At 41.4% G+C, this 11,767-nt stretch overlaps 1 protein-coding gene across 5 annotated transcripts in view; it reads left to right on the plus strand.

Annotated features, from left to right (window-relative positions):
• Positions 1–11,021, plus strand: part of DYRK1A (dual specificity tyrosine phosphorylation regulated kinase 1A) — a 158,345-nt gene extending 147,324 nt beyond the window's left edge. For 3 of the 5 annotated variants that reach the window (XM_017894626.1, XM_017894627.1, XM_017894628.1), the window contains exons 10-12: positions 744–1,050; positions 1,886–2,010; positions 7,703–11,021. In XM_017894626.1, coding sequence (XP_017750115.1) covers positions 744–1,050; positions 1,886–2,010; positions 7,703–8,323 — 1,053 coding nt within the window. In that variant the 3' untranslated portion in view covers positions 8,324–11,021. The remainder of the gene's footprint in view (positions 1–743; positions 1,051–1,885; positions 2,011–7,702) is intronic. The other 2 variants (XM_017894625.1, XM_017894629.1) reach the window with 1 other exon arrangement.
• Positions 11,022–11,767: the final 746 nt, after the last annotated feature.

The following is an 11,767-nucleotide window of genomic DNA, read 5'->3' on the forward strand; positions in this document are numbered from 1 at the left end:
ATTTCACACATTTCTGCATTGTAACTAGAAGTCAAAGTCTGGTTATGCTATTCTTAATAAATTCAATATTTGTAGAGGTTTTAAGGGTTATACTGTTATCTATCCAAAAAATGGGTTTTCAGGAAATCTGAATGCACGTTAATTTATTATTACATAGATTTTCTAAAGGGAAGCACACATAATTTTCTTTTTCTACTCTGAGCAGGTAGGGTTAGGCCAGTGCCTTTTTATGTAGAACATCCTTGGTGTGATTGCCATAGCTTTCTTGGGCTGCTGTTGGTGAAGGAAGTGTAGCAGGTGCTGAGGGTGCACAGTTAGGCAGGAAAGAGGCTACCAGCCAGGGTGGGCAGGGACACGCGTGCTCTCTGTAAAAGACAAGAGAGAAAATGCTTTCAGCCTTGTGGGCCTCTGTTGCATATTTTTTGGTTTTGGTTGCTTGTTTTTACAACCTTTGAAAACAGAAAAAACGTTTGTAGCTGGAGCTATAGAAAACCAGGCTCTGGATCAGGCCACAGTTTACTGACCCCTGGGCCATTTATAGCCATTTTTTGGTCTCAGAATTATGTTGAACTGTAACTACCATGCATTTGGGATACTAATGTGTGAAAAGGCAGAGGATTTAACTATGAAGTGTCCTTTTTAATAAAGGCCTCAACATATATTTAAACATTTGAAGTTAAATTATGTGAGTGTTTACGTATTCCACCAAATTTAGAGAAAGCCTTTCATCTTCTCTCTTACAGGAGTACAAACCACCAGGAACCCGTAAACTTCATAACATTCTTGGAGTGGAAACAGGAGGACCTGGTGGGCGACGTGCTGGGGAGTCAGGTCATACGGTCGCTGACTACTTGAAGTTCAAAGACCTCATTTTAAGGATGCTTGATTATGACCCCAAAACTCGAATTCAACCTTATTATGCTCTGCAGCACAGTTTCTTCAAGAAAACAGCTGATGAAGGTACAAATACAAGTAATAGTGTGTCTACAAGCCCCGCCATGGAGCAGTCTCAGTCTTCGGGCACCACCTCCAGTACATCATCAAGCTCAGGTCTGTGTTGCTGCGGTTAGATTAGGCTTGGGAATGTTTTGTGTTTTCTTTATGAAGTGGGATTACTTTAAAGTGTTGATTTAATTTGTTAATTTAATGGGGAGCATTTACTTTACTTAAATCTGTTGTTTGTAGTTAGCAGTAAATTCATCTCCCCAAAGCTCCAATATTTAGTTACGCATGTAATAAATTCTGTTTGACAGTTGGAAATCTATTTACTAACCAGCAGTTTAAACTACTTCTTAAATGGAGTTTTTGTCCACATTGCTTGAGTTTTCCCGCAAGAGGAAACCAGACTTCATTGTATTTTAGTTCATTGGTGGACAAGAGAGAACCTGGTTTTAGTCAGAGAATATGAAGACTTTGTGATATATTTTCAAGTTAATATTAGAGATTTTGTGGTGTGTGTGTGAATACTTTGGTTTTTTTTTTTTTGTTTTTGTTGTTGTTTTTTTGAGACGGAGTCTCACTCTGTCACCCAAACTGGAGTGCAGTGGCCAGATGTCAGCTCACTGCAAGCTCCGCCTTTCGGGTTCATACCATTCTCCTGCCTCAGCCTCTCGTGTAGCTGGGACTATAGGTGCCCGCCACCTCACCCGGCTAGTTTTTTGTATTTTTTAGTAGAGACGGGGTTTCACGGTGTTAGCCAGGATGGTCTCGATCTCCTGACCTTGTGAACCGCCCGTCTCGGCCTCCCAAAGTACTGGAATTACAGGCTTGAGCCACTGCGTCTGGCCGAATACTTTCAGTTTTAATGGTATAGTTTCAGAGTATAAATTTGAACAAATTGAATTTTAAACTCACAGTTGTATTGTTTTGTGTTGTGATATTTCAGGTGGCTCATCGGGGACAAGCAACAGTGGGAGAGCCCGGTCGGATCCAACGCACCAGCATCGGCACAGTGGCGGGCACTTCACAGCTGCTGTGCAGGCCATGGACTGTGAGACACACAGTCCCCAGGTGAGCTCGCACATGGTTCTTTTGCTTGTGTCACCTGCCATGCTCAGGCAGAGCAGCACTGGATGCCAGGTGCCTTTAGAATGACCGTATCATTTACCCTAGAGGTTCATGACGTTCTGCTGTCTTAAGAAAATGTCAGTATTTATCATAGAGAAGCACATTCTTGCAGTTGTCCTCCTCCTTGTCTAGAAGTGGCTAACACTTCCTGGAGGCATAGCAGCTGTTTTGAACGGTTTTTTTCCTGTGTTTATCTCATTTACCAAAGCAGCATTTTGAGCCTCATGCTTATTTGATTCCCGTTTTACAGTGGAAACTGAGACTTCATAGGCTGAGTAAATTTCCCTGGGTCATGATCTTAATGACTCGACTCTGCTTCCTCTCATGATTTTTTAGCACTTGTAGTCCTGGATTATGAATCGGTTTCTGGTTTGATTTTACCCTTTTTGTTGTTGTTGTTTTATTTGTTTTCTGTTCTTAAACCTGTTGAAGAAGAGGATCTCATTAAGTACTTTTTCAAAATTGAAGTGAAGCAGATGGTGATGGTGAAAATATTTAAATCATCTGATAAAGTTGTAAGTTGGTTTATACAGAGTTTTGCATGGTGGTGTTTGAAGGTGAGAGGCCAGTGTAGTATTTGATGGATGAGTAAACTGCTGTTGATGAAGAGCGCTCTCCATTCTTGTGACTAGGGCAGCTGAATGGTGCTGGAGAAAATCCCACATGCAGCTGTTTGTCAGCACTGTTAATACTCACCAACCACTGCTGGAAAGTCTTACGTGTTTCCCGAGTTGTCCCATCCTCTGCTGTTCTCTTTAATAATAGTTTCAAACTTTTCTACTCTTAGAAACGTTTGCCCTCCCCTTCTCTGTTCTCACCCACTCTTTGCATTGTAAGGAAAAGAGTCTTCAGACAGGAACGCTTTCCGCTTTGTAGCATTGAATACATAATCCTGCCTATGTGTGCACTGTCCACTTCTCCTCTACCCCTTTTTTGTTAGAAGCAATGTGTTTCTTTTTGCCTAAGGCCAAGCCTACTCATTGCCCTGATCCCCTCTCTCCTGCTGTCATGGGGACTTTGCCCTTTGGTCTCCCTTGGCTCTAGTGTCTTCATTCTCTCTTGTGGCTTTTTCTGTTGATCAGCATTTCCTCATCCTCGGGCCTCTCCCATCTTAAGCAGCACCTTTGCGTGTCCCCCTTTCTTTCCCTATACTTCTGCTGCCTGTAGTCTTTGTGTCTTTACTCTGAAGACCTCCTTGCCTGTTCCGCTTAGGTCCTGCCCTCCAGCTCTCCTGCCAGTGTCAGCGGTGACCTTCACTGATGGGTCCAGTGGACACCCTAATGCTATCTTTCTGCATTCTACAACTTCATTTGGAAGTGTTGAGTTTTACCCACTCTTTGAAACACTCACTGCTGGTTTCCTTGGCAGGATGATTCTCTGTCCCCCCATTTCTCTGCCCCTTCCTTCACTGTCTCTTTGTTTTTTCTTTTCTTCTACCCACCCCTGAAACCTGAGTGTTCCTTGAGGCGTGACCCGTGTCCCTGCCCTACTCCCCTTAATGTTTCCTCGATGATTCAGCCACACGTGCCGGGGCCTGCAGTCACCACCTTCATGCCAGTTGCTCTTAAGTCTTGACTTCTGACTTAGACTTCACTTCTGAACCCCTAGGGCCTTTCTAACTGTTTACTATAAATGTCACCTTGAAAGTCTCAACAATATGTGCACACACAGCACATAAACTGGTGTCATCATTTTCACTTCCTTCCCAACTCTTCTATTTTTGCCATTCTTTGTAAAAATGGCCCTAAATTTACCCATTTGCTCAAGTCATATATCTGGGGGCACTTCTCTCTACGTCTTTCCCCACACTGAATCAGACAGTAAATTATCTGGATTCACCACATCTTAATACGTTTTTATTCTCCACCTTTCACTTTGCCTGGTTGTTATGACCTGTCTTACTAGAAAGAGTTTGGGAGTGTCTAAAACGGTTGTGGAGTGTCTAATTCCATTCACCTGTCAGCACATTCTCTTCCCTGCAGCCAAGTGAGCTTTCTCTAAAGCGGTCTGTTCTTGCTATTTTCCCATTTTTTTTTTTTTTTTTTCTCCCCTGAGGTGGAGTCTCACTCTGTCTCCCAGGCTGGAGTGCAACGGCATGATCTCTGCTTATTGCAACCTCCGCCTCCCTGGTTCAAGCAAGTCTCCTACCGAGTAGCTGGGATTACAGACACATGTCACCATGCCGGCTAATTTTTCTATTTTTAGTAGAGACGGGGTTTTGCCATGTTGGCCAGACTGGTCATGAACTCCTGACCTCAGGTGATCTGCCCATCTCGGCCTCCCAAAGTGCAGAGATTACAGGCGTGATGAGCCTCCGCACCTGGCCTATTTTCCCTACTTTAAACCAGCTTTGACTTGCCCTTCTACCTGAAATGAAATGTAGACTTCTTACCAAGGCGTTGGTGCTTTGCGGGTTCTGGTCCTCACTGAGGCCATTCTTTCTCCTCTTCACTCACCCTAGTCACACTGATTTATTTTTCACTTTGTGTAATATGCCACATTCTCTCTTTTCTCACATTTCCTGTGCTCTCAGCCTGGAATACTCTTTTCCTCCTCCTTTTGCTTTGGTAACTACTATTTATGCTTCAGGTCTTAAGTATCACTACTCCCATGGGCTCTCGCTAAATGTTTAGACTCTCCGCCTGTCTCGTCTTCTTCCCTTTCTTTCTTCCAGATCTATTCCATACTGCAAACACATACAAGAGTAGCATAAGACACCACGTTCCTCCCACCTGGATTTCACAGAGGTCAAGATTTTGCTTCAAATCCTTTTTTATTACTTAATTTTTGAGTGGTTGATATAGTCACATGGTTTTAAAAATAAGTAAATATAAAAGGGAATTCAGTGAAAGGTTTTCCTTTCTTCCATGCCTTCTAGCCCCTCAATTTCTAAACCAGTGTTACTAGTTTATTAGTTTTTTGTATACTTTTGGAGATATTTTATACATATTCAAGCAAATACAAATACATAGTCTTCATCCACCCTTTGTACACAACTACCATACCAGGCAAACTGTTTCAAAACATCTTGGTTTTTCTAGTCTTGACATACATTTTGGAGCACTCTCTGTATCAATACATGGAGAGCTTTTTCATTCTTTTATTTATTTGCACAGTATCCTGTTAGATATTCCATAAGTCTTTTCACCATTCCCCTATTGTTTGTTTATTCATGTATTTATTTATTTTTAGAGCTGGGGTCTTGCTCTGTCACCCAGGCTGGAGTGCAGTGGCGCGATCACGGCTCACTGCAGCCTTGAGCACCTGGGCTCAAGTGATCCTCCCACCCCAGCCTCCTGAGTAAATAGGCCTACAGTTGTATCCCAGCACACCCTGCAGTGAGGTCTCACTATGTTTCCCAGGCTGGTCTTGAACTCCTGGGCTGAACTGATCCTCCCACCTCAGCCTTCCAAAGTGCTGGGATTCCAGGCGTGTGCCGCTGTGGCCACCAGTCCCCTATTTATTAATGGGTGTTTAATTCATTTCCAACCTTTTTTACTATTTACAAATGGTAGTTTAATAAATAATCCTGTACAGTAGTGTCCCTTCTTATCCACGGTTTCAGTTATGCAGTCAATCATGATCCAAAAATATTAAGTGGAAAATTTCAGAAGTCATAAGTTTTAAATTCTGTTACGAGTAGCACGATGAAATCTCATGCTGTCCCACCCTAGGTGTGACTCATCCCTTTGTCCAGCGTGTCCACACAGTAGATAAGTTACTTTGTAGCCATCTAGATTATCAGATCAAAAAACATAGTATATAGAGGGTTTGGTCCTCTGCAGTTTCAGGCATCCAGTGGGGATCGTGGACTGTATCTCTTGCGGATAAGGAGGCACCACTGTATGTGTCTCACTCACACATACACATTTTATCTGTGATACAAATTCCTGCAAGCAGAATGACTGTTTCAAAGGGTAGCGTGATTTATAATTTTGATAACTATTGCCAGATTGCCCCCATGTGATTTTCTAATCCAGTAACTTGATTAACTTCATATATAAACAATTAGTATTTTCTTTTCTGAGAAGTCACTGCCAACTTTTCTACTGATTGTTTTCAGTAGTATCTCTTAAAAGTTTGGTTCTCAGACCACCTTCGTTGAATAAACACTTAATTGGTGCCGGCCACTGGTGATATAGACTGAGCCTTTTGCCGTCCTAGAGCTTACAGTGACACAAGTAAATAAAATGAGCATGAATAAACGTGGCAAGTAGCATTAGCTCTTAAAAAGAAAATAAGGATAATTTGGTAGAGAATGACTGTTTGTTGGATAGGATGTATTAGAGTAGACCAAACTCTGATATGACAGATAGACCCCCAAAATATGGTAGCTTAAGGAGTACCAAGTTTCCTTCATTTTTGTCTTAACAGTCCAGAATAGGTGTTCAGGTTAGTGGCTAGGCTGTCTTCCAGGTCCTGGTTTCCTACCATCTTATGGTTCCACCATGCCCTAGGGCCTAACTGTCTACTGTGTCCAGCAGGCAGAAGGACTTGGGAGGTACTATTTTGTGTGCCAGGCTAGCAGTGACATACAAAGTTTCATTCACATTCCGTGGACAGCTTAGACATATGGCCATCAGTGAGTACAAGGGAGGCTGGGAAGTGTTGTATAGCCATGTGCTCAGGAACGAGAAGAATACTGTGCACAACCTGTAGCTTCTACCACAGTGGTTGAGGCAGTATCAGTCAGAGTGGTCAGGGAAGGCTCTGGAACTGAAGTGATGAAAAAGAGACATCCAAGCAATAAGAAAATCCAAGAAATAAGAACATTTCTAGGCAGAGGGGAGCAGCGTGTTATTAGTACACTGAGGCATTTGAGAGATAGTGACCCAGGGGAGGAATGGAAGGCAAGCCGCCTTTGGTTGGAACCCAGGTAGCCGGGGATAGGATGGGTGGGAAAAGAAGTTGGAGAAGTGGGCATTGGCCAGGTGATGCAGACCGTTGTATCCGTTTGGGATTGTTTTGTTTTTCTAAGTGCAGTGAGAAGGCATTACAGGATTTTAAATAAGGAAGTGATTGGATTTGTGTTACGAAAAGATTGTTCCTGCTACCCTTTGGAGAACGGCAAGGATGGAAGCAAGGAGTTCATTTAGGGGGCTGTTGTGTTAGCCTAGGCAAGAGGAGATGGTGGGGATGAAGAGAAGAGGCCAAATTTGGCATCTGTTGCATAGGTGGACACGTAAGTTCTTGCTCATGGGTTGGACAGAGGCATTGTTAAGCAGCTGGGTAGATAGTAGTCCTTTATTGAAAGAAGAAAGATGGAGAGAGGAAGGACATGAGGGATAAGTAAAGACTTCCTTTTGGACCTGCCTAGAATACTATCTGGCCCTTTTCGGGGAATATTTGCAGACCCCTAGCATAAACAGTGCTCCCAAGGGAAGACAGTGGCTAGTGAAATAGATGAACCTATTTAAGGATATAACTTTCTACAAATTGCATCTTTCATGATGAAATTTTTTTGCCCTTGAATGTATTTGGGATATTGTATTATAAAACTGTCTAACACATTAAAAGTTTCAAAAACACTTAACCCGTGATTAATGTAATGCTAGTTTGTGTCATCGCTTTTGATGGAAGATTAAAGCTTGGAAGCAGTCCTCTGAAAAATCCTTTAAAAAATCTGTTCTTTCAGGTGCGTCAGCAATTTCCTGCCCCTCTTGGTTGGTCAGGCACTGAAGCTCCTACACAGGTCACTGTTGAAACTCATCCTGTTCAAGAAACAACCTTTCATGTAGCCCCTCAACAGAATGCATTGCATCATCACCATGGTAACAGTTCCCATCACCATCACCACCACCACCACCATCACCACCACCATGGACAACAAGCCTTGGGTAACCGGACCAGGCCAAGGGTCTACAATTCTCCAACGAATAGCTCCTCTACCCAAGATTCTATGGAGGTTGGCCACAGTCACCACTCCATGACATCCCTGTCTTCCTCAACGACTTCTTCCTCGACATCTTCCTCCTCTACTGGTAATCAAGGCAATCAGGCCTACCAGAATCGCCCAGTGGCTGCTAATACCTTGGACTTTGGACAGAATGGAGCTATGGACGTTAATTTGACCGTCTACTCCAATCCCCGCCAAGAGACTGGCATAGCTGGACATCCAACATACCAATTTTCTGCTAATACAGGTCCTGCACATTACATGACTGAAGGACATCTGACAATGAGGCAAGGGGCTGATAGAGAAGAGTCCCCCATGACAGGAGTTTGTGTGCAACAGAGTCCTGTAGCTAGCTCGTGACTACATTGAAACTTGAGTTTGTTTCTTGTGTGTTTTTATAGAAGTGGTGTTTTTTTCCCAAAAACAAAGTGCAAAGCTGCTTGAATCAGAAGGAGATTAACACACTGAACCGCTACAAGAGGGCAAAGCTGACTTTTTTTTTTTAACTTGAAAAGATTGCAGAGGGACATTGAAGTGTTTAAAAGAGCCATGTCCAAACCCATCTTCATGGATAGCTCAGAGGTATCCTCTCTTTGCTCCCCCATTTTAACTTGCCACATCCCAGCCATAGTGGGGTTTTTTTGTCTTTCTTTTCAGCAAAAATATTCAGATGTTGGTCTTGGTCATTTGCCAACTAATTTTAAAATAAAAGGCACTGCACATAATTTGCATAAAGGGCCCATGAGGGTGTTTTTTTTTTCTTTTTGTCCCCCCCACTATTTTTTTGTTCTGTTTTGTTTTGGGTGGGAGGGTGGGAAATTTGGGTTTTTAAGTCCTCTAAACACACTTGGGCACGGAAATGCAGTACTGTAAGGAAGAGGGACCTCCAGCTTCCACAAACACCATCTTCAGCTGTATGAAAGGGACGGTTGTGTTGAAGTTTGTCAGGCACAGTAAGCATGCTGAGTGGCGGGGATCAGAACTCTCCTATCTGAACCTACTGAGGATCAAAGCAGCAATTACATGGGATCCTGTGGCTCTCCTGTTGTAGAGGCCACAGGAAGATAGGATGGAACGTGACTGGTCTCCTAACCAAGGTGCACTGAGAAGCAATCAACGGGTCAGTCGTGGCCAGTCCTGGGGAGGTCTGAGTGGTGGTCTTTGGGATAACCTTTGGCCTTATGGATTTGGACTCGAAATTAGAAGAGCCTACCATTTCAGATGCAATCACTTTTGGACATGCTTTTGCAGACAGTCCTTAATGCTGAAAACACAGAGAATGGGTAATTCAAGAGGCCTTTCTTTTAAAATAGACTTTTGTGACCCACTAATTGTAAGGTATTGCAAGGTCACTTTGCGTGTGTCATAAAGTTGACTTCCTTATTGGTTGAAGGTCACAGAAGTAGTGGTTTGCTTTGATGGAAATAGCTACAGCTGTGTCCCTTCCTGCTTTTACTTTTCTTTTGCTTTTCTCGGCACGTGGTATCTCCACCATTTCTTCTGCACAAAGATGTCTTCTGTTCATCCTGAACATTTTTAAAAAATGCAGAATTTTATGTGACTGCTTTTTTGCCTCACAATTATGCTGTGAATTTTACAAAAATTTATTTTCTTTTTTGATAATTTATTGTACCAAAGCTGTTTTTATAGCACATAGATGTCTGTAACCAATAATGTAGCAGTTCTGCACTTTGACACAAGGTGTAACTAGACCATTTTTAAATGTCAGTTGAAAATTATGGCTGTACTATTGCTTAAACAAAACTGGAACTGTTGTTGAATCCATAGCCAATACATTTACAGCAATCTGTGTACTGAACATAATAGATTGACATCTAATTCAAGATTACAACATCTGTTACATTCTAAGTGTGTTCAGGCTTCTGAAGGTAAAGGGACACTGGATCCAGAAGCTATGGAACCAGCAGTTGATTCTTGTATTCCTGATTAACCTACTTGTAAACTTGAAAGCAAGACCTTGATTGCACCAACAGGTCCAGAGTATGAGCGCAAGTAAAGCAGAACTCTCATGCGTGACCTGAGCAGACAGGCTGGTATTATTAACAGGTGCCTCGTGTTGAGATTACGCTGCCTTAATGTAACACAGTCTGGCAGTTGCTAAATTTGTGTTCCCATTTTAAATTGACCAATTTTGGGGTGTGACACTTTTGAGCGGTTGAATTGGGAGAATGAAGTAATTTACCTGTCCAGGATCAAAAGAAGCCTAGAAAAGAAGCAGTAATCTACCTCTGCCGCTAACCTGTTTTAAGACGACTCAGCAGAACACCGCCTTTCATTCTATTGGGCAATTCCATGTGGCTGAGTAGGTCAACTTTTTTTCTGAACAAAAGCAGGTTTTTATATGTAAACAGTGACAAAAGAAAGGCTAAACACTATGTAAATGTGAATGGAAACTTGGAAATATTCGTTTTTATAAACTACAGAAATTTTTTGTTGTTTATCAGGAAATCCATATTTATTTTGTAATTAACTGTCAAGCCTGTGGATGATTTTTTTGAACTTGGTAGTTCTTAAAGGTTTACAGTGAATAAAAGGATATCATCTTGAGTATAGCAATATCAAAAGGAATTCAGTAGTTACTGCTGTTTAGGAATAATGAGGTTAAGATATCATATGGGTCAGGTCATTTTTTTTCTGTGCTGGTTGCCACATCTTAGCAAGCACCAAAAAACTAAAGCAGTTTTTAAACCAATATTTACATAAAGAAAATCATAAAATCCAATGCTTCTGCATACTGTGTTATGTTACAGTCCAGTTTTGTGTGCTTTACTACACAGTTTGGTTACAGGACTTCTGTGCATTGTAAACATAAACAGCATGGAAAAAGGTTAAATACCTGTGTTCAGATTGTAAGATCTAGTCCGGACTTGCTGTGTATATTGTAACGTTAAATGAAAAAAAGAACTCCCCTTTGTATTATAGTCATGCGGTCTTATGTATGATAAACAGTTGAATAATTTGTCCTCAGACTCTTTACTATGCTTTTTTAAAATTAATTTAAGAAAAATGTAAACATAGTAAAAATCTTCCTATGCAATTAACCTGGTCCAGGTCTGGTAGGTATACTATCAAAGTTGAGTTAAATGTGTAAAAAGGACACTATTTGAGATACATCAACATAGGCATCAGCAATCTCTGAAAGTAAAAATTGGAGGTTTAACACATCATTTTGATTTTTCACATTGATTTTTTTATTTGAATGCTTACATAATATTTTTGTGGTTCAAAATGCTAGTGTTTTAGTTGGTAGCATTTAGAATAGATGGGGAGGGTCTAGTGGTTTTCTCTGATACGCTTTGACGTGCTTGGATGAAGGAGGGAATACGAATACTCATTCTTCCTTCCCCAAATCTTCATATGGGGACATATCAGAATTCTAGAATTCTTGCCACTGTGATTGTTGGTAACCTAAAGTCTTCTCTTCTTACAAATTAACCTGTTTCAGTATATATTAAGGTGGCTTTCAAAAGGTAAGATACTTATTTAAAAGTTAAGTGTGAGTCTGTAAAATTAAGGTTGGTTGCGTAAAGTTGAAGTTAACCACATGTAAGAAAGGAAAACTTCCATTAGTTTTATTTCTTAGGGTGTGAGAATTTTACCTCGGTAAAGGGCACATTTTATGATATTGGACTGAAAAAAAAAAAAAAGACATTTTTATTTAAAACTACATGTAGAAAATCATGAAAGATTCAGTAATTATGTAGGCCCACAAGTGACCATTGAGCTTGTCCCTGTACTGCTTCCCAGCTTTTGTGGTGGTGAACTTAACTGTTCTGTTCTTCC

This window comes from Rhinopithecus bieti, unplaced genomic scaffold, assembly GCF_001698545.2.
Source record: "Rhinopithecus bieti isolate Rb0 unplaced genomic scaffold, ASM169854v2 scaffold_25394, whole genome shotgun sequence".
NCBI lineage: Eukaryota > Metazoa > Chordata > Mammalia > Primates > Cercopithecidae > Rhinopithecus > Rhinopithecus bieti.